The sequence below is a fragment of the Brassica napus genome, chromosome A6, assembly GCF_020379485.1.
Source record: "Brassica napus cultivar Da-Ae chromosome A6, Da-Ae, whole genome shotgun sequence".
In the NCBI taxonomy this organism is placed as follows: domain Eukaryota; kingdom Viridiplantae; phylum Streptophyta; class Magnoliopsida; order Brassicales; family Brassicaceae; genus Brassica; species Brassica napus.
The window spans coordinates 27,359,859-27,380,932 of record NC_063439.1 but is presented as its reverse complement, the minus strand read 5'-3'; the positions used below and the strand labels follow the sequence as shown (position 1 = coordinate 27,380,932).

Sequence of the window (21,074 nt, the reverse complement as noted above, 5' to 3'; positions counted from 1 at the left end):
ATTATAATCATTTTTATAAATAATTTAATTTTATGATAAAAGACTAATTTTTTTAAATCATTTATAAATGTTTTAAAATTATTTATAAAAGTTTATAAATTCAATTTCATCTTCTAAATACTAAAATCTAAACAATAATGATCAAACCCTAAACTCAAATATAGGATATTTTGATTTCTTGTTTTTAAAAAATGATATTCAACTTTAAGGTATTTCAAATATTAAATAAAAAAACTGATACTATTAGTTAAAAAAAAAAATTGGAGTCGAGCTCTCAAGCACAACAGCACAAAATAAGAGTTAAGAGATGCCACTTGGCTCAGTTTATCTGAAAGCCTGCTTTCTTACAACTACCAGTAAAATAAGACATTTCATAGTCGAGCTCTCGTTTTTTAAAACTTATAAAATATAGATTTTTATGGATTTCTTGGTGATTAGTCTTTGAGCCTAGAAAACCTTTGAGATCACACTAAAATTATTAATATATATATATATATATAGATATTAAAAAAAATCTAGTTATCAAAGTTGAAAACATACAAACAACATCTATTAAATTATTAATAATAAAGGCAAACAAATAACCGGAAAATAAACACTCGGATGGCAATTAATACTAGAGATGGTAAGGTAGGTGAACTGATTGTACCCTCGTGGAAGCATTAATCTTAAATAGCCAATACAGCAATGAAAAGAAGTAAGTGGATAGCCGGTACAAGTTGTTCAACACCTATGTTCTCTTCTTCTTTATCAAAAGTCAAAACCAATCTTCTCACCTTAACATTTAAACCAAGGAGAAACAAACTTCTCGTGTAAAGTTTTCTAGCGCGTTATGCCTACTTGTTTGAATAATAATGTACACGTACAATTATCATCATTCAGATCATGTTGGTTTAGCTTTGATTGTTTCAATGACGCAAGTTTAATATGTCTTTGAGTTTCGTCAACATGTGCGCACTATTTGATACATGTTCAACTTCTCATGAATTATTTTTACCATGCGAACGTTAAGGCTACAAACACAACCGTAACTGGTAAGCATGTTTAGGAATTGGTGGAATGAAAATTAGTGGAATAACATGAAGGAATGTAGAGAAAAAATGGAATAGATTCATTCAGTTAATTCCTTATCAAATTTTTAATGGAATAATTCACTTTGTAGTTAGTCTATCTATTTCTGGAATTGATGGAAAGACTCTTTCATTCTATTCAAGACAAATGGTGATTATATTTTGGATTGGATGGAATAAATAATTTCATAGCATCCCATTCTAAATATTGATAATCGAGTTGCATCCAAAAGGTTTTGTAATGCCATGATCACTATCTTTTATTGACTCGTACATTTATTTTGCCGGCGGATTATAGTTTTGCGTTATAATGGAAGATCGAAAGATTTGACCTTGCAAATCACTTTATTAATGATTTATAAGTGCAAATTTTTGTAACGTTCCGACCGTCCACGAGTAATAGGTTTCTCACGTTCACTCACTCGGTCCCTAGGTCCTATTTAACGACGGTCGGTGAGTTAATTTTTGAAATTCAAAATACTTGTTTATTGACCTTGCAATCACCACATGACCTTTTCTCATGTTTTATTCTCTTTCGCACGATATTAGAAATCTTCCCGATAAACCATTTATCTTTCTACTATTTCAGCTCAAGAACGCTTGATTATAAAGTTCATAATGGATGTGCGACCAAAAAAATAAGTACACTTTGATGCTATATGTGTCTTATGCGACACGAGAAATGAATCTTCGACATTAAGGAATTTCTCTATCTCAATTCAAAAACTTTCATCAAACTTGAATAAAATTGCTTACAGGAATTAGTCTGAGAGTAGTTTTCTAAATTAGAGCTTAAATCACAAGCATCTGAGACATGAGTAAACCAATTTTCTTCAAGGATAACGAGGACATCAACGATTGCATGTGTTGGTATTCTTTCTTTGAAAAGATACAGTCTCGAGAAGATGTGCATCGCCGGAGATGTGTATGCAATTAGTGGAGAAGGCAAGAATCGGTAAAAGAAGACAAGAAGAAACATATGTTCTCCATCATCTCTGATGGACATGGCGATCGGAGACCAGTAAGACATGGTGGAATCGGCAAACGGAGACCGGGAAAGACGGATGTTCAAGAACACTCGTTGAATGCTCAAAATAGGCTTAGCTCAAAATGATCGTTAAAAATAAAAAAATGTCAAAACATTGTGTATCATCCTATTGTTTGACTTTCCATTACAAAAAATAATAATCTAACATTGTGTTTGTTCAATTAGATCTGACAGAGAACCTTGTGCATATATGAGAGTCCTCGAGATCATATAGATATATGGACGTTCTAGAGAATAGATAAAATAATTGTCAAAACCTACCAAACACCACTCTACATTGTTTTTTTTGGCCTAATTCAACATATGTTCGTATAGGTTGCAATTTCCCTTGCATATACTCTGTTAGTGTGTTTCAAAAAAAAAGTACTCAGTTTTTAAATATAAACTGCTGCAAAAAAAAAAGACTTTTGACCCTTTTATTTTATTACACATGAACATATCATTACTGAGATTTGATTTGGTTGGAAACTATAACTTTAATCTAGTCTGACTATTAACATAAATTCGATTGGAATCCCAAACTAATTTTCCATAATTTAGGTGAGTAATTATGAACCTTATGGATTGCTTACGTTATACTTCTACTCTACACATATTTATGGCAAACACATTCATTATAGCTTAAAATGTATAAAAGCAGAAGCGAATAAGAAAAATATCGGTATAGAATTGAAAAAATAGAATCAAAATTTAACATATATAATCTAAGAATACAAAAAAGGGAAAAATACAGAATTGATCACAAAAACAAGGTGTTAGAATCTGCAACCGCAACAAAGAAAGAAGAAACCAAGCTTAGAAACCAAAACCATTGCTTCAATGATAGACATGATTCTGTATTTCAAAGTTTCGAAAATCGACATCTTCAGATTCAGTCTCTTCCATTTTAGTCCTCCAAGTCTCAAAAATTTCAATCTCGTCCTTTCCTTCCTCGTCTTGAACATCGAAAAGGTCCCTTTTCCCATCATCATCTTTGATCTTGAGATCCTTGTATAAAGAGAAGTATTACGTTTTTTTTTGTTTTGTTTCTGGTTTGTTATAACGTCTTGGCAGATGAACAAATGAGTTTTATACAAGACTATGTCTACGCTGTGTGGGTAATTAATAGTCGTTTGACTCGAAGCGCGTTTTCACTTTCTAAATTTCCAGTGATCAACATAGGTGTCCTGACGTGGGAGCTTTCTGTTTCTTTTTTTTCCCAAAGAACTTTCGTGGATATGTCATTATCTGTTTCTATATTTAGACATCTATCTTATGATAACAAGAGTTTTTGTTGATCTGATTGACATTCTTTTAAAAAATTTAAGAAATAGGTATCATCTTTTAAATAAGTTTTCTAAAAACTGCTATTTTAGAAAAGTTATTACTTTTGTAAAGAAATATTGTAGATTTGTGATTGTGATTGAGAAATTATAATAACAAGAGATTTTGTTGACAGATAGACATTCTTTTAGAATTTTTGATCAATAGATTCTATTTTTAAATAAATATTCCTGAAATTGCTATTTTGGGAAAGTAACCATTTTTGTAGAGAAATATTGTAGATTTGAGATTGTGATTGAGAAATTAGGATAACAAGAGTTTTTGTTGATAGATGAACATTATTTTAAAATTTTATAGCAATAGGTTGCAATTTTTAAATAAGTTTTATAGAAACTGCTATTTTGGGAAAGTCATCATTTTTGTAGAAAACTATTTTGGGAAAGTCATCATTCTTTTAGAATTTTTGAGCAATATGTATCATCTTTTAAATAAGTTTTCTAAAAACTGCTCTTTTAGGAAAATTATCATTTTTTGTAGAGAAATATTGTAGATTTGAGATTGTGATTGAGAAATTCGGATAACAAGACCTTTTGTTGATAGATAGGTATTCTTTTAGAATTTTTGATCAATAGGTTCTATTTTTAAATAAATATTCCTGAAATGGTTATTTTAGTAAAGTTATCATTTTTGTAGAGAAATATTATAAATTTGAAATTTTGATTTAAAAATTAGGACAACAATAGTTTTTGTTGATAGAAGGACATTCTTTTAGAATTTTTGAGCAATAAGTTGCATTTTTAAATAAGTTTTATATAAACTGCTATTTTGGAAATGTCATCAGTTTTGTAGAGAAATATTGTAGATTTGAAATTGTGATTGAGAAATTAGGATAACAAGAGTTTTTGTTGATAGATGAATATTATTTTAGAAATTTTTGAGCAATAGGTTGCATCTTTTAAATATTTTTTTTTTAAAAAACTGTTATTTTAGGAAAGTTATTGCCTTTGTGGAGAATTATTGTAGATTTGAAATTGAAAAATTAAGATAATAAGGGGTTTTGTTGATAGATGAACATTTTTTTAGAATTTTTGAGCAATAGGTTGCATCTTTTAAATAAGTTTTCTAAAACCTTTTATTTTAGGAAAGTTATTACTTTTGTAGAGAAATATTGTAGATTTAGAATTATGATTGAGAAATTAGGATAACAAGAGCTTTTGTTGATAGATGAGTATTCTTTTAGAATGTTTGATCAAAAGGTTCTATTTTAAAATAAATATTCGTGAAACTGTTATTTTAGGAAAGTTATTACTTTTGTAGAGAAATATTGTAGATTTAAGATTCCGATTGATAAATTAAAATAACAAGAGCTTTTGTTGATAGATGAACATTTTTTTAGAATTATTGATCAATAAGTTATATTTTTAAATTAATATTTTTGCAATTGCTATTGTAGAAAAGTTGTTGATAGACGAGCATTTTTTAGTAGGTAGTTGTAGTATGGTTATAATTTACTTAGATTTGTATAGGGGTAAAAGGGTAATACAATTTGTTGAATAATGTTTAATATTAAAATCAGGCATTTTTCTAATTATGATATAATGTGTTTGGTAGAGAGTGCAAATAAAAACTCTTATCATTATTTTGTGGGTACTTAGCCCAAATTATAAACAAAGCCCATAAAAAGAAAGAAGTTAAGAAGATTGCAAAATTAGATTTGTAAACTGTCTCAGCTCCGTGTTTCAGCTTAAGACAGAAATCGCAGAAAGACAGAGTATTAGACTTAAGTAAAGTCCGGTTAACGTGTTGGTTAAACCGAGATTGGGTAGTATAAATACATAACCAAATGTAACAAACTCTTTAATTCAATAGTAACAAACTTTCATCTTCTTCTTCTTCGCTCTATCAATGGAGCTCGATCCTCAGATCTAATATGGTATCAGAGCCTCGTGCTCTTCTCTTCCGCTACATCATTCAGATCTAGAGGATTAAACAAGATGGACAAAGAGTGTTACATGCTGCTACTAGAGTGTTACGGTATCTCAAGAATGCGCCTGGACAGGGTCTTTTTTACTCCTCTACATCATCTGTCAGTCTCACTGCGTTTTCTGATGCTGACTGGTCTGCATGTCCTGATACAAGACGTTCTGTCACGGGTTACTGCATGTTTCTTGGTGATTCCCTCATTTCTTGGAGATCGAAGAAGCAGCCTACTGTTTCTCGTAGTAGTTCTGAAGCTGAGTACCGTTCGATGGCTGATGCTACGTGTGAACTCATCTGGATTCACAACCTGCTTACTGATCTTCATTGTGTTCCTTCAGGACCTGCGGCTCTCTACTGTGATAATCAATCTGCGTTGCATATTGCTTCTAATCCGGTCTATCATGAACGCACTAAACACATTGAAAACGATTGTCATCTTGTTCGGGAGAAGTTACAGAGTGGTTTCTTGAAGACATTACATGTGCAGTCTGCGAATCAACTGGCTGATGTGTTTACTAAAGCTGTTCAACCTGGTTTGTTCAAGTCTATCATTTCCAAGATGGGATTACACAATTTGTATAATCCATCTTGAAGGGGGGGTATTAGACTTAAGTAAAGTCCGGTTAACGTGTTGGTTAAACCGAGATTGGGTAGTATAAATACATAACCAAATGTAACAAACTCTTTAATTCAATAGTAACAAACTTTCATCTTCTTCTTCTTCGCTCTATCAATGGAGCTCGATCCTCAGATCTAATACAGAGAGACTTGAAACCTTTGTCTGGTTTTCATGGTAAGCAAGTTCCTCTCACAGTAAGAATGAGAGCACTGTGGAGCCAGTTGAGTATCATTTCCAATTGCAAACTTACTCCAACAATCAGAAGACCATCCGCAGCGAATATGATTACCTCAAATCGAAATCTATCAACTGAAGATCCAGAGCTCAGAGATTTTGTAGGGTTCTTAGAATCTCTCAAAAACTACGAGAAGTCTGGTGTTCCAAAAGGAGCCGGAACTGATTCAAGTGAAGGGTTCGATCTCGGTAGAATGAAACGTCTCATGCTTCGTCTCCACAATCCTCATCTCAATTACAAGGTTCGTCCTTTCCTCTCTTCCTGTCATATACCATCTTTAAAGTTTGAATCTTTGTGTTATGCATATCTTATAGGTTGTTCATGTGGCTGGAACGAAGGGAAAAGGTTCAACTTCTGCTTTTCTATCTAATGTCTTACGAGCTGGAGGTTATTCAGTTGGTTGTTACTCTAGGTAAAATACTGAGACTGTGTACTTATTTGTATCTTGAAGTTTGAATCTTGAATGATTGCTAACATGAGCCCTTTGGTCTTCTGTGTAGCCCACATATTTTGAGTATCAAAGAACGCATTTCCTGTAATGGAGAACCTGTTTTTGCATCCACTCTCAATGATCTTTTCTATTCAATCAGACCTATCATTGATCAGTCTATTCAAGAGGAAGATGGTTCCTTGAGTCATTTTGAGGTTACTACTCAAGTGCTTCTTATAGATTAGATTATCTCTACTTTCCACACAGTTTTTCTTATATAGATGTTTCTTTTTGTCAGATTCTCACTGGGATAGCCTTTTCTTTGTTTGCAAAGGAGAATGTAGACATTGCAGTTATAGAGGTTGGCTTTTGTGCAGAAGCTAATCATCTATTTTAACTAGCTTATTATGTCTACCAGTGTCTTAAATTTGGGTTTTGGTATCATCAGGCTGGGCTAGGAGGAGCTCGGGACGCCACAAATGTCATTGAAAGTTCGAATCTTGCTGCATCAGTCATAACAACGATAGGTGAGGAACACATGGCTGCTCTTGGAGGTTCCTTGGAAAGCATAGCAGAGGCCAAATCTGGAATTACTAAACATGGTCGTCCAGTTAGGTGGCTTTTTTTATGTGTTTGCCTTTATAATCATTAGCTTATAAGCACAATGATAGATTGAGGAGTTTTATAAAACCTGTAGGTGGTTTTAGGTGGACCGTTTCTTCCTCATATCGAGGATATTCTTCGTTCTAAAGCAGCATCAATGTCGTCACCAGTTGTATTGGCATCTAACATAGGTTCTGGTTCATCAATCAAAGGCATCATCAACAAAGATGGGATTGGGCTTTGTCAGTCCTGTGACATTGTTATACAAAACGAAAAAGATGATAAACCAGTAAGCTTCAAAGACTTTTATTCTTCTATTTGAAGCAAGAACTTCATTTGTGATGTTCATAAACGCAGATTGTTGAGCTTGGTGATGTAAATCTACGCATGCTTGGACATCACCAGCTCCAAAACGCTGTTACTGCCACATGTGTATCTCTCTGTCTTCGAGATCAAGGTATGATAACATTTTTGAATATCTCTAATACTGTTTATACTAAACATTCATACCTTTCTTGATGGGCGATTACAGGATGGTCGAGAGTGACAGATGAAGCTATTCGGATTGGTTTAGAGAGTACTCGTTTACTTGGTAGAAGTCAGTTTCTGACACCAAAAGAAGCAGAGGCCTTGCAATTACCTGGAGCAACAGTGCTTCTTGATGGAGGTTTTTTGCAAATGTTTCTACTTTGCTTGAAACTTTGTGGTTAATGATATTTAATCTTTTCTTGTCTGTCTTTCAGCTCATACCAAAGAATCTGCACGAGCTCTAAAGGAGATGATAGAGAATGAGTTTGCAGGGAAGAGATTAGTGTTTGTGGTAGCAATGGCTAGTGACAAAGATCATGTGTCCTTTGCAAAAGAACTTCTCTCAGGTGTGAGACCAGAAGCAGTAGTTCTAACAGAAGCTGACATTGGTGGAGGCAAGGTTAGATCAACCTCATGTTCGGTTTTGAAGGAATCGTGGATAAAAGCTGCTGATGAGTTAGGTTTAGGGGTTATGGAAGCTTCAGAAAACAAAAGCGTGTTTGGCTCCTTAAAGCTTGCGTATGAGATTCTCAAACACAACAGAACCGGTGAAGAAGCAGGAATGGTTATAGTCACTGGTTCACTTCACATTGTATCCTCAGTCTTAGCTTCTCTACAACATTAAAGTTTCTTCAATCATCTGCTCTAATTTGTCACATCTAAGATTTTGTTGTAACAAATCAGTTTCTATTTGTTGCATCGAAAGGAAAAACAAAGATATAATTTTGGTTCTTTCTTTGACACCTTCATGACCTATAAAACAAGAACATACCTGAAATGAATTGAAACAACTCTTGGAAGAGTTGCCTTGCTCCTAAAGTCTTTCGCATACACTCTGTCACTAAAGAAGCTCAGCATCAATTTAAGTGATACTGACGAGGAATGTAGAGTTGTGATTGATGCTCCCCTGCTATGCTCTTTGAACATATATGCTGTGTCAGTTTGGGTATTGGACATGTTACATATTTCTATTATGAAAATTTCTGAACAATCTTTTTTTTGGTTACAGATCTTGTGGCAAATTAGCACCGCTCCCTCAGTTTGTCCCGCCTCTATGTGTATCTTTAATATACCTGGTTTGAAATGGTTACTCCAAGCTACTTCTGTCTAAGCAATCTGTTTATGGATTATGAGATCATATGGAAGCAGCAACTATCACCCTTCTTTTTTTTTGGACAGTTTGTTTAACTTTAAAATCACTATACATTTATGGACGAACCACAAAGATTTTGCGTAATGCTTACAGAACAAAATATAAAGAAATCTATATAAAAGGGGGGGAAATTTGAACTGAAAACAGTTGTTGCATCCATATGGTATGGCACTAGAGCAAAGCAGACTTGGTTTCTGAGATCAGGTCTAGGCTTTGTTGAACGAAGCTGAATATGCACAAGAGAATGATCCACAAATCTAACTTGTCTTTATCTTATTTTGCTTTGCTTTGATGAGATCCTGACGAAGAAACAGAAAGAACAACACGTCTTTAATCCCTGTAACACAACACAGTTTTTAGTTTAGATTTTGATGAGTAAAAATGGCAACGAGACTGATCTGTGGACTCACGGGTTTTAGCGATGAATCTGGAGAAGAACGAATGAGAAGCAATAGAGAGGAAGAGCAATGGCGATCCCAGCTATGAAGTTACAGAAGAGACGTTTGTTGTCTTTTGTAGGTACAAAAACCGTCTTGAGTGTGTTGGTTAGTTCAAAGAGACGGTGAGATACCTAAAGAAGAAGAGAAGAACACATAGAGATGTTTCAGAATGGAAAAGAACAGGGAGAGAAGAAGTTTAAGTTTCTTACAAGGACGTATATAGCAGTTGTGAGCATAAAATTGAGCATAGGGTATCCCGGAATAATAGAGAGAAGCCACTTTGGTTGCCCATCAGGCATGTTTGATCTGAAATTTGGTGAATTTGAATCAACATGAGATTAAGTTTCTGGGGATTCAAGATTTAAGTTGTGGAAAACAAACCTTAGCCATATATGAAACTGGGAAATGTAAGTCTCTAAAGTGATCTTGCCAAGCCACCTGCGCAGAGACATGATGATAATGAGGCAAGTATATCAAACAGGGAATTAAGTTAAATGCAACTGCGAGTTAACTCACGCGAAGAGAGTCAATGAGACACTCCGAAGCTGGTGTGTGAAATTCCTGAGGCATATGTAAACACTGGATCCATGGAAACCAAATGACGAGTCATGTTTCAGTTTCAGCGAGTAAGATAAGAGCTTATAAAATGACGAACGAGAGGATTTATGCACTATACGTTATGGGGATCCAAGATGTGTATGGGTGATACATGTTGTAACTGGTCTTGTCCAGCTTGTAGATGCATTCATACCACACGTAGCCAACCTAAAATTTGAGCAAACGAGAAAAAATATATCAATGAGTACAATTGGATGATGCAATCAATAAGATCAAAAGATGATTGAGATGACTTACAAACAAGGCAATAGTAACTATGGAGGTCTTGATTGATAGTCTTTTCTTCGTTTCACACTCCTCTAACTTCTCCATCCATCTCTCCACCTAGAGAATGATTTCAAGTATTAAAGCTTATTCACTGCACGAAATAAAAAAGAAGCTAAAAGTGCGTCTATGTTTAAAAGCTTACAGTTGGATGAAAATACGCATAAATCATCCCAATGATCCATATGTAGCGGTCAAGCCCTGATCTGAAGTGCCATTCATGTAACCGATGAAGATCAGGCTTTGCAGGGTCATTGTAACCTGCACTTATTCACACGCAATTTCCAACTATTACAAAAAAAAAACCCCATTTGGTTCCATGTGGAGAACATGATCATAGATCTACCTAGCAAGAATGTTAATGGACTCCAGAATATTTCAAAAGCTCCAGGGATTTCCCACATGAGAAAGACGACGAGGAAGCATGAAAATATCTTGAGGGCCATCACTGATCCAACTTCATTGTACTTGCTGAAGATACCGAGAGCTCCGTACACCATCAGAGTGAAGAGAGTGTGCATTGGGCAGATGTAATACAACATATAGTCGTTGTTGAGAACAATACAGCAAAATGCTACAAAGAAGTTGAGCCTCCACATCATCTGCGCAAAACGTGCAACGGAGAAATCCTTTCTGATGTAGTAGTAGGAGAAGTTTCCAAAACCAGTCATCCAGACATAAGCAGCAATGAAGATACGGATTGCGTTGTATATCTCAGCCGCGGCAAAGTAGTGATACATTAAGAACAAAACCTGTTAAAAGATTCAGACATTAGAAACCGAACAAATGATGATATATCGCCAGTAGAGATACTTGCCTGCATCCATCCTTTCCACTCTTCGGTCTGGTGGCGATTAAGGTAAAGAATGGATTTCCCACTGATGGGTGACTTGTCATTGTGCTTTCTGAGAGATGTCATGGCTGATACTATGATGAGAAGAGCGTAGAGAAAAATGAAAAGGTCACGGTTGTAGTTCTGTGAAAGGAAACCAAGTACTACTATGAGCAAAACCATTCTAATATCGAAAGTAGAATACTGAAAGACATGGGTACCTTGGTTGAATCTCCAAGCAATTCAGTGCGGTCACAGATATAGAAATATATTAAGATTGCACCAAACTCCGACCTATGTATGATTCTGAGTGTTAACATAAGGTAGTAAACAGAGATATCATCACTTCCTGAGGTTATTTTCACTTACATTGCTCTCAAAGTTGCTCGGTGTTCCAGCAAAAACGAATCTTCCATACTCAAAAACCTATTATAAATCATAGAAACTCTAGCATCAGAACTGCTCTGGAGAGTTGTAATAATAATGAGGTAGAAGAAGAACCAACCTGATAATGTTAGTTCTGATGGATGAGTTATGAAACCTTACAGATGCAGATCGAGCAAGACCCCCCTCCAATAAATCAGCTTTGTCATCGTCTACAACGCCTCCCAACTCAACAAGATTATTATCCGAGTGACTGCATTACAAGAATGCAAACTCCCTATCAAAAAACTAAACTCAAAAGAGAGGAAGACAAGAACAAACTTACGGTTTCAAGGGAAAGAAAGACTTCCTGTACTCGAGTAGCTCCGAGTATATCCAACCTATAAATATTGGGATCACTCCTAGCAGAAAAGATACCTACATGAAAGGTTAAACCTTTGAATCAAAGACTGGATCTTTATATGGCAAGACTTCAACTTTATCATTTAGTGTTTGTTTAGTGATCCATCCATTGATAGGTTCACTCACTGCAAACATTAAAGTAGAAATTGTACCTGACCCGGCGTAATCGGTCCCGGATCCACCATTTGTCGAGGATCTCAGGGGAATTGAAATTACCGGAGATCGAGATTTGAACTTTGAAGACGACGATGAATGTCGAGATAAGTAAGAGTGATCTTATATCTCTCTAGCAGACTGTCGTAATAAATAACAGAGAGAGTTTGCTTGAAGAAGAGAGAATGTCGTTGGGGGAGCCGTCGTTTTCGATCGCCGGCGATTGGTTTTTCCGAGCGGTTCGGCGTACTGGTTACAGACAGTGACGACTCCTCCACATTATTATTTATTTATTTCGTGTCCACACTCACAATGCTATGCTCCTTCCATTTATTATTTAGGGAAAACTGTTTTTTTAGAGCAAAAAAATAGTAACTATGTCCCTTTAGACTAATCTATATTTTGTGTCATATTTTCCTATAATACCCTTTAATATTTATGAAAATAATTTTAATAAATAGTTTTACAAACAAAAAAAATTTGGAAAAATAGTAACATTTGTTAAAATACCTATATGAACTTAATGGTATATTTTCCAGTTATAAAAAAGTTAAAATTATAAATTTCAGATTATGTTCTAAAAAAAGTAGAAATGACATTCTACGAAGTAGAAAACGAAATCTACTTTTTTCATTGAATCTACAATGTTTAGAATACGTGATCTACGTAAATAGGAGTATTCTACAAATATGTAGAATACACATTCCGCGCTTAACCTACCATTCTAAAGTTCTTAGAAATCAAAATCTACACATTAATCTAATTCTAAAACATGTAGAAACCGACTTCTACAGATTTACTATAAATCTAAAACATGTAGAAATCAAATTCTAAAAATTACTATAATTCTACAAAACTGTAGAAATTGATTTCTACATATTAGTTGTATTCTACGGATAAGAAATCAGTTCCTAAAAATATGGAAACAAAATATTTGAGAATATTCACTTTTATATTTTTTTAAAAAATCGATTTTTTTAAAAAAAAAAAAAAAAAAAACGAAAAAGAACAAAAAAAAACGACAAATCGAGTTTGGGTGAGAATTTGATTTTCTCCCCCTTTGTTCATGAATGGGAAATTAAGGATTTCGTCCCAGAGAAATCGAGTTTAAAGAGTTGAAATCATGCTTAGTCGGTTCAAATCAAGTGGGAATCAACCCGGATATAATCATACAAAACCAAAAAAATCGATTTGGGATTCTTTCCTGGGCACGGGATCGATCGATCTATCCTTAGTGGATCGGTCGATCTGTAAAGAATCGACCTTCGCCGATCGAGTGAAATGGACCAGGTCGATCAGTATATATTTCGCGTTTTTTTGTTCTGAATAATTATCGGGATCGATCGATCCACTGTAACTTGTAAAGCTGGATCGATCGATCCCGCTTGTCGAACTCATTATTTATCTTTTTAAAAAAATTACAATTTTAAGGGCATTACTGCCATTTTTGAAAAAATTAGTCTAATAGGACATAAAGTAGTACAGATTAGTCTAAAGGGACATAGTTACCTTTTTTTTGCTCTAAAAAAACAGATTTCCCTTATTATTTTAACTTTTATAAAATAAATTTTAATTAATAGTACCATCTCTATTCATTTCAAATAAGTTTTTATATTTAGATAAGAGAAAAAGACTAGGATAGCACCAAACCAAGTTTTTGTTCCCAAAGTAGCACTCAAGGCTCAAAGTCACAAAAATAAGTTTCATTAAAGAGGTAAATATACACTTATATCCTTTGGGTTAATTAATCAAAACCTTAGGGTTTAGAGTTAAGGGGTGGGGTTTTGGAATTAGGGTTTAAAATTTTATAAAAAATAAATACTAAAATAAAAAATAAAAATTTTAAAAACAGTTTCAAAAAGTATTTTTAAATTATAAAAAGAAAATTTGAAAAAAAAATAAAAAAAATTTCAAAAAAAAAAAATTTCAAAAAAAAAATTATAAAAATTTTGAATCTGAAAACACATAATCTGAAACTATAAATTTTTTTTTTTTATTTTTATTTTATTATTTTTATTTATTTTTGTTTGTTTATTTAATTTTAAACCAAGGGTATTAGGGATATTTTACCCTTTAATGAATGTCATTTTTGTGACTTTCTCCTTCTAGTGTTATTTTTGAGACATAAACTTCAAAAGGTGCTATTATTGACAATTGCCCTTTAGATAAATATCATTTTATTTTTAGAAAATAACATTTCTTTATTAAAAATCATTTACCTATTTAAAAATTTTATAAATGTTTTTTTAGTCAAATATAAAATGTAAGTTAAATATATCATGTCTAGTCTATATACATATGAGATATAATTTTCATGTATAAAATAGAAGAAACGACAAATGTTTAATAAAAAAAAGAAATGTTATAAATACTAATATTATCGGAAAAAATGAGGAATTCGAAAACTCACCCGATTAGAGAATAGTTTTATTTTTATCTTAAAAATCTCAATTCCTGACTTGCTAGCCAAATTGATCCTTTGAGCATAATTAATGAAAGTTTTTAGAATAAAGTTTTTATCGGAATATAACATCTCTCAGTGGATCCAATATGGTCTAGTTAATAGTTTAGAGGGGAGTCATAGAGTTCAAATAAAAGTTGAATCGTGTGGATTTTAAATTAGTGTAGAAACCTTTCGACTATATATATGCTGAAACGGAAGGATTGTTTTAAACACAACAGTGTTTGTAAATATATACTAGATCTCGATCCGCGCAACCGCGCAGGTTATTAATTTTATTTATTTTTATATAAATATTTTTTTTGATTTTAAATTGGTATATATTATAATATATATGTGTTTATCAATTTTTAAAACATAATAAGTTTACGGTATATTTTTTTCATTGAACAGATTGTTTCAAACTTTCACGTGTATTTGTATCTTCTTCTATATATATATTTTCATATTATTATTTTATTATTAAAATCATAACTATATATATAAAGTTTAATAAATATTATTTTATTGTCATATCCAAAGATATTGTAACATTTCACAAATTTAGAAAGTTTTTAAAAAATTAACTTTTCGCTTCATAGATTTATATTATCGAGTAAATATTTAAACATTAAGTTTTTGTTTAATTTTAAAATAAACTATATAGTTTAGAATTTGTTTTCATTGGTTTAAGGTGGTAAAGATTAATCATTGTTAGATAATATGATTTTTGTTATTTAAAAAAAAATCTTTATAATTTTAAAAGTTAATATCAACAAATATTTAAATAATTAACATATCGAGGTATAATATTACAATATTAAAATTATATCTATTTAATTTATATTATCTATAAATCTAATGAATCATCTATTGTTTAAATCTAATTATTGATAGCCCAATAAAAAATTTTAGTAGACCCAAAATTTAAATGATAAGATTATAGATTAAATGTAATATGACTTTTTAGGAATAGGTCAATTAGGTCTATTTAAAAAAAAAACCACACATGAATCAAGGTTGTGACTTCTGTTTTAATATATAAGATTTTACAATCCAAATAGAGACATAAGACTAAATAGAGACATAAGACTGTATTCAAATTTGGTGAGTATGATTGACAATCCAGTGGGCTTGTAGACATTCTCCTCAACATTACATTGTTTTTTTTTGGTCTTTTTCATGATTGTTTTACGATGTTTAGTAGCTCATATGTCTAGTTTCCATGCTATTCCTTAGCTAAAAAGTTAGAGCACAAGATATACTATATATTCCTATATAAGCTAGGTATGACCAGATAGAATTGCTTTAAAAGAGATATTATCGATTAAAATTTGATTTAATAGAATGTGTAACTAACCAAAAACAATATATATATATGAGATACCAAACAGTCAGTCAGATCCATAAGACATGTCCTGCCATGTACCAATAAATGATTTAGTCAGAATGGTAGCATGATAAACAATTAAAGTGCAGTTTTTTAATAGTAACAAAAACATATGCATCCGTATATATATAGAGATTTTGTTAATAGAAAATGCGGTACGGTCCAGTCTTATCCGTTACCATTGAACCTTAGCCTCAGCCAGCTAGGACTGCAGTCCATAACCATAATCATCAGTTTGATCGGATAAATTCGTAGGCTAAAATATTGAGTGATCCGCGAAGAGAAGATCGACCATACTTATATCTCTTCTATTCGGAGGGATGTTAAACGGATCAGTCAGCTTTCATATAACCTATCCACCTCAAACGGATTTTAAGGGTCGAATTTGTGAGACGCTCTAGCAGAAAAAAATGTTCCAAAGGCACTACCATTGATATATCACCAATATGAAAACAAATAATTTCTCTAACATTGTGGAAAAGGATCGTAGAGCATAAAAACTAATGTGGTTTGTGGATCTAATAGCAAGCTTTGATCTCAAGATGTATGGACTTTGTCAAGCAACTAACTGGCGTCACATCCCATAGCCAAGGGATAATGTGGCCTTGATAGTAATTAACAACTATTTAATTTGTATCAAATCTATCTAAATCTAATTTACAAGAATATGTATGATCACCAAAAAAATGATCTCACGTTAGCTTGGTTCCTTACTTTTTACTTAAAAGAATTGTATATGCTTATAACATAATTTGAAGATTGTTTAGATTTAATGATTAGTATAACCGGTCGCTCACATGAAGAGACGTGTGAAATTAAATGAATCTCCTGTTAAATTCCCAATTATTTGTTGAGATTAGTGGGTGATCTGTAACATATATATTAAGTTTGATTTGTGCGAGGTACTGTTGTACCAAGAAAAACAACGACTATTTTTGTAGACGTGCGATATACGCTTAAATAGGTATAAATTCATTTTAACTCAAAAATTGTTTATATATTATCTATTTTAAGTGATGTGGTCACACATAGTTAAGTTGATATATCTTTCTAGTCTAAATGTAGTTTCAAATACCCCAAAGTTTAATTTGTTTGACTATATTTAGATACGAAAGTACGTATGTCCTTTACTCATTAGTGAATACATACTACATAAATCAAGTAATGAGAGAGACCCATCAAGGATTTTTTTCATACAAATAATCTCTCGTTTTTAAATGTGGGTTAGAATCTGGATATAATTAATTAAAAATGGTATTTGGTACATAAATATATAATGCATCGGTTAAGTGTGGAAATTTGTTATGTGGTATAGTTTTACTTGATTAATAATTGTTTCTCACTAAAGTTCAAAAAATGGTTTCTCATTTAATATTATTAGATACGAAGAAAATAAAATAAAATTTTAATAATGTTCACTAATATCTAATTGTTAATAATCAACCGTTTTCAGCCAAAAGGTCAAATTGTTGATGAAAAGAATTCGGTGGTAGAGGCCACAAAGAGATGTACAAACTGATTGAGAAGGGAAATTTTCAATGACGACCACAAGATAAAGAAACGGAGGGTGACGAAATCTATCGAGGTAGATAAGAGAGGGTGACAAAATCGTTCAACTGAAGAGGAGAGAGTGACGAAATCGATTGAGGTGGAGTGTTATTTGTTCAGTTGGAGTGGAGACGAGAGAGTAGTTTAGACGGGATTAGGTTTAGTGTTTTTCGAGTTTTGGAGATAATGGTTACGACTTACGAGTTGTGTTTTTTGAGTTTTGGGGAATCTGATTATATGTCATTTACTCAAATGAGAGAAAGAGACCCATCAAGGATCTTTTGGTATAACATTTCTAAATTATATCGGATATATCCTATACTCTCAAGGGTATATATATATATCTACATGCAAAATTAAATAACAGCATCCCTCATTATGCATCCAATGTTGTTTCTATATAATAGTATAACTATATCATCAAGGTTCTTGCTTGAGGAAAACCGAAGGAAACATCTCTTTAAGAAGCTCATAGTCACTCTCATGGTGAAACTCTTGGCTTTGTTGTTGCTGATAATTAGCGTTTACATTCATACTAGCGTATGGCGCACGGAAGAGATCATCATGGGAGAAGGTTCTTGGAGTATTGATGATGAAATCGGAAACTGGAGATAGAGAGGAGGAGTTATAACTACATGCGGCGGGTCCGGAGAACATTGCCGTACGGCGACTGGTCGGGATCGGGTGGTTGTGTTGACTCTCGTAAGTTGTGATCACGACTGTTGGATCTTGATAAGATCTCTCAACTCTCTTCTTCACGTTGCACTTCTGCGTCGTGCATCTATAGTAACTCCTGTTTTCGTAAATGACATATATAGTTTTAGCATTTGACTTATAGTGTCGGTTATAATCAAAATAAAATAAAATTTATGTTTGTCATACTTATAAACAAAATTTTTTTTTGACTTTTTAAACGATATCAAAATCTTATATGGAATCCATATATATATATTAAAAATTTAATTAATTATCTAAAAACAAGATGAGTGATATATATACAGGGAAACATTGCCCAAAGAACTTGACTTGATCAAAATATCTTTATCGATGTAGACTTAGAAATCATTTATAAACTGAAATTTAGATTACAATAATTAGAATGAATGATATTTATACATATGCTTATGAACAATAAGCATAATAATAGTCCAGGAATATAAAATCCACAATTAATTACTTTTCAAATTGAAATCAAAATAATTTTAAAAAAGGAAAATAAATAAGAAGAAGATGCTAAGAAAAAATATCAAATTTCTGTATTTTATTAAGAATATCAACTTTTTAAAAAAAAATTAGGGGAAAGTAATGGTTTTGCAAATTTGATAGGAAAGCTAAACAAATAGCTACATTCTCAACATTTTTTGGGGGGGTCAACATCAACACTTCTTTAATTTGCTGTACTTAAATAATAAAGTATAATATAAATTACCTCGGATAAGGACTGTTTTTCACTGCCTTTTGGCCGTACTTCCTCCAACGATAGCCGTCTTCGAGATGATCAACGTCTGTCTTGGTCATAAACGAGACTCGTGGCTCTCTTTGCTTCTTCTCCTCTTTCTTCTTGGTTTTAACTCTGAAAGGTATATATACAGTGTATTAGGCAATTAAATTAATGCTTAGCTATAGCCTATAATAGACCGTTTTGTAATTAATGATGATAACGTACCATGCAATTGACTCTAATTTATGTAGTTTAATAATGCTAAGCATGAATGATTGCTCCGACACAGCAATAGTGCAATACGATAATCTTAGTCTGCTAGAACACGGGACTGGTCTTTATGTTCAAAAGGGTTCTTAACTGATCACTAAACTATAGGTAAAAAAATAAATGAAAAAACAATTTTACAATCAGAATATACATATATATATATATATATATATATATATATATATATATATATATATATTAAATCATGCTTTACAGATAAAATACCGAGCTTTTGTGATTGAAATACTTTAATGTATCGTTCTTTCAAATAGAATTAGCATTCTAGCGAAACATGTTTATGCTAATTACATCTTTCACAAGCATATTTAATTTCAGCAAAATAAAACCCCCAAGGCATTATTAAAGGTGTCATAGTATGATATCTGAATTCTCTATATGTATTTTCCTATAAAATAATCAAGATTAATACGTTTACTTATTTATAGTTAGTTAAACGATTCTTAATTAGCCCTAAAACTGAAAACCATGATGAATGCATTTTATATTTTCAAACAACTAATTAAGGTCTTGGTGCTTAATTAGATAAAATAATAACTTTTGGTGATAAAATATAAAATAAAAGTCTGATCATGATTCATGTGAACTCTGAATATTTCTATCTCGCTTAACTATGTGAAAGTTTAACTACAAAAAACAAACTTACACTTTCTGAGAACGTTGATCAATATCTTTTCCTCCATCGTCAGCTTCTCTTTTCATCAGGCTCTTCCCGGAATCTTCCCCGTGATGATGTTCACTCGAAGAAGGAGATGCAGAAACCTTAGTTTCACTCTCAACGATTGCACCACCACCACCGACAACTTCATGACTCTTGTGACTAGTATTATAATTATAGGCGTTATAAAAATCATTTTCTTGGTCGATCGAAGTATTAAAAAACCCGGTGGAAGATGGCGAGAGCTCGAACCCAAGTCCGCAGGCTCCTCGGGGACTCGACTGTAGATCAGAACCGATTTGCGATGAGATCATGTTTGCAGTATAACTGGATGGACCAGAAAGGTAAACGAGATTCATAATACTTTGGCTGCTGATGTTGTTGTAATGATCATACGATGAAGTGAAGTGATAGTTGTTAAGATCTTTGGTTTCATTAGACATGATGACGAACAAAGAGCGGAATCTCAGAACAATAGAAATGGAAAAAAGAAAGAAGAAAACAAAGAGAAGAGGCAAGAAATACGGAAGAAAAAACTTTCTTCCTCTATGATTTATTTAGTCGGTCTATATTTGGTGTTAAGACTTTTGGGTATTCACATATTTATGCCGTTTGAAAATATGTAATATTTAATATGTCTTACTTAATAAATACAGTAAAATTGCGTTCAAGAATATGAGGTTTAGTAAACGAATCTTAAAATTTCTAAAGTTGAATGAAATAGATTATAGTGTGTGAATGATTAAAAGGTTTGGCATTTTAGTTATTTTAGTCATCAAATGAGAAGTTTTTATAAAGCTGAGTTTGACGAAAAGCATATTTACCTTCCAAATGGAGTTACAAAAGTGGCCTCGAGTAAGGAAACATGACTTGGCTTTGTTTCTTTAAATGCCTAATGTGAACATCACGAACATAAAGGGAAAGCATCATAATTAATTTAAAAAATAAATTTTAACATTTAGATGCCCCAACATGAGGAAATATTTTGGGATTCTTTACTTTTCTTTTGGGGCCTTAAGGCGGGACGTTAAAAGTGTAACATTTTATATAGAAGCCGGAGATGGTGGGAACAACTTTGTGGAGGAAGCCGATGATGGCTAATGGTTAAACGGAAACAGTCAGTCTCCGGTCATCTTTGTGTCCCTGTAGCCAAGTCATAAATTCAACGAAGAAAAGATGACAAAGGCAAATTTATGGTTGTTAGAATGACACGTGTTAAATATTGGCACCGGCATTTGACCGTAACCGACACATGACTTGTTACGTGGTGGACTACTGCATCTTATT

General features: G+C 32.6%; 4 protein-coding genes across 5 annotated transcripts; 1 reads left to right on the top strand and 3 right to left on the bottom strand.

Moving 5' to 3' along the window:
- Nucleotides 1–2,794: 2,794 nt before the first annotated feature.
- BNAA06G36050D lies at nt 2,795–3,454 on the bottom strand. Its single transcript, XM_013840695.3, has one exon. It carries the CDS (start codon nt 3,087–3,089, stop codon nt 2,874–2,876), a length of 216 nt encoding a protein of 71 aa, XP_013696149.2. The 5' UTR covers nt 3,090–3,454; the 3' UTR covers nt 2,795–2,873.
- Nucleotides 3,455–6,111: 2,657 nt separating this feature from the next.
- LOC106397139 (dihydrofolate synthetase) lies at nt 6,112–8,512 on the top strand. Its single transcript, XM_013837701.3, has 9 exons — nt 6,112–6,456; nt 6,530–6,627; nt 6,716–6,860; nt 6,944–7,006; nt 7,094–7,255; nt 7,343–7,537; nt 7,606–7,705; nt 7,781–7,915; nt 7,992–8,512. Exons 1-9 carry the CDS (start codon nt 6,181–6,183, stop codon nt 8,399–8,401), a joined length of 1,584 nt encoding a protein of 527 aa, XP_013693155.2. The 5' UTR covers nt 6,112–6,180; the 3' UTR covers nt 8,402–8,512.
- A 406-nt stretch (nt 8,513–8,918) lies between these two features.
- LOC106402059 (protein REDUCED WALL ACETYLATION 1) lies at nt 8,919–12,316 on the bottom strand. 2 transcript variants are annotated; one of them, XM_013842702.3, is made up of 15 exons: nt 12,022–12,316; nt 11,793–11,884; nt 11,589–11,720; nt 11,453–11,509; nt 11,305–11,377; nt 11,069–11,227; nt 10,598–11,003; nt 10,397–10,512; nt 10,225–10,311; nt 10,046–10,134; nt 9,886–9,948; nt 9,751–9,807; nt 9,579–9,675; nt 9,340–9,500; nt 8,919–9,266 (listed from the first exon to the last, which is right to left on the bottom strand). In XM_013842702.3, the coding sequence occupies exons 1-14, from the start codon at nt 12,052–12,054 to the stop codon at nt 9,345–9,347; spliced, it is 1,617 nt and encodes a 538-aa protein (XP_013698156.2). In that variant the 5' UTR covers nt 12,055–12,316; the 3' UTR covers nt 8,919–9,266; nt 9,340–9,344. The 2 variants fall into 2 exon arrangements, with proteins under 2 accessions (XP_013698156.2, XP_013698157.2); XM_013842703.3 differs by having other exon boundaries at nt 8,919–9,228; nt 12,022–12,307.
- A 5,337-nt stretch (nt 12,317–17,653) lies between these two features.
- Nucleotides 17,654–20,798, bottom strand: LOC106402060 (WRKY transcription factor 8). The gene is made up of 3 exons (XM_013842704.3): nt 19,776–20,798; nt 18,830–18,973; nt 17,654–18,193 (listed from the first exon to the last, which is right to left on the bottom strand). Exons 1-3 carry the CDS (start codon nt 20,228–20,230, stop codon nt 17,821–17,823), a joined length of 972 nt encoding a protein of 323 aa, XP_013698158.2. The 5' UTR covers nt 20,231–20,798; the 3' UTR covers nt 17,654–17,820.
- Between the last annotated feature and the right edge of the window lie 276 nt (nt 20,799–21,074).

Bases quoted from the DNA above. Each gene is read 5' to 3' on its own strand.
- LOC106402060 (XM_013842704.3), bottom strand. From the start codon at position 20,230: ATGTCTAATGAAACCAAAGATCTTAACAACTATCACTTCACTTCATCG. The intron at 18,974-19,775 runs GTAAGTTTGTTT...TATACCTTTCAG, and splicing joins GATCAACGTTCTCAGAAAGT to AGTTAAAACCAAGAAGAAAG. The intron at 18,194-18,829 runs GTAATTTATATT...TTACGAAAACAG, and splicing joins AAAAACAGTCCTTATCCGAG to GAGTTACTATAGATGCACGA.
- LOC106402059 (XM_013842702.3), bottom strand. From the start codon at position 12,054: ATGGTGGATCCGGGACCGATTACGCCGGGTCAG. The intron at 11,721-11,792 runs GTAAGTTTGTTC...CTTGTAATGCAG, and splicing joins TCTTTCTTTCCCTTGAAACC to TCACTCGGATAATAATCTTG. The intron at 9,501-9,578 runs GTAAGAAACTTA...CTTCTTCTTTAG, and splicing joins CAACTGCTATATACGTCCTT to GTATCTCACCGTCTCTTTGA.
- LOC106397139 (XM_013837701.3), top strand. From the start codon at position 6,181: ATGAGAGCACTGTGGAGCCAGTTGAGTATCATTTCCAATTGCAAACTT. The intron at 7,007-7,093 runs GTTGGCTTTTGT...TGGTATCATCAG, and splicing joins TAGACATTGCAGTTATAGAG to GCTGGGCTAGGAGGAGCTCG. The intron at 7,706-7,780 runs GTATGATAACAT...GGGCGATTACAG, and splicing joins TCTCTGTCTTCGAGATCAAG to GATGGTCGAGAGTGACAGAT.
- BNAA06G36050D (XM_013840695.3), bottom strand. From the start codon at position 3,089: ATGATGATGGGAAAAGGGACCTTTTCGATGTTCAAGACGAGGAAGGAA.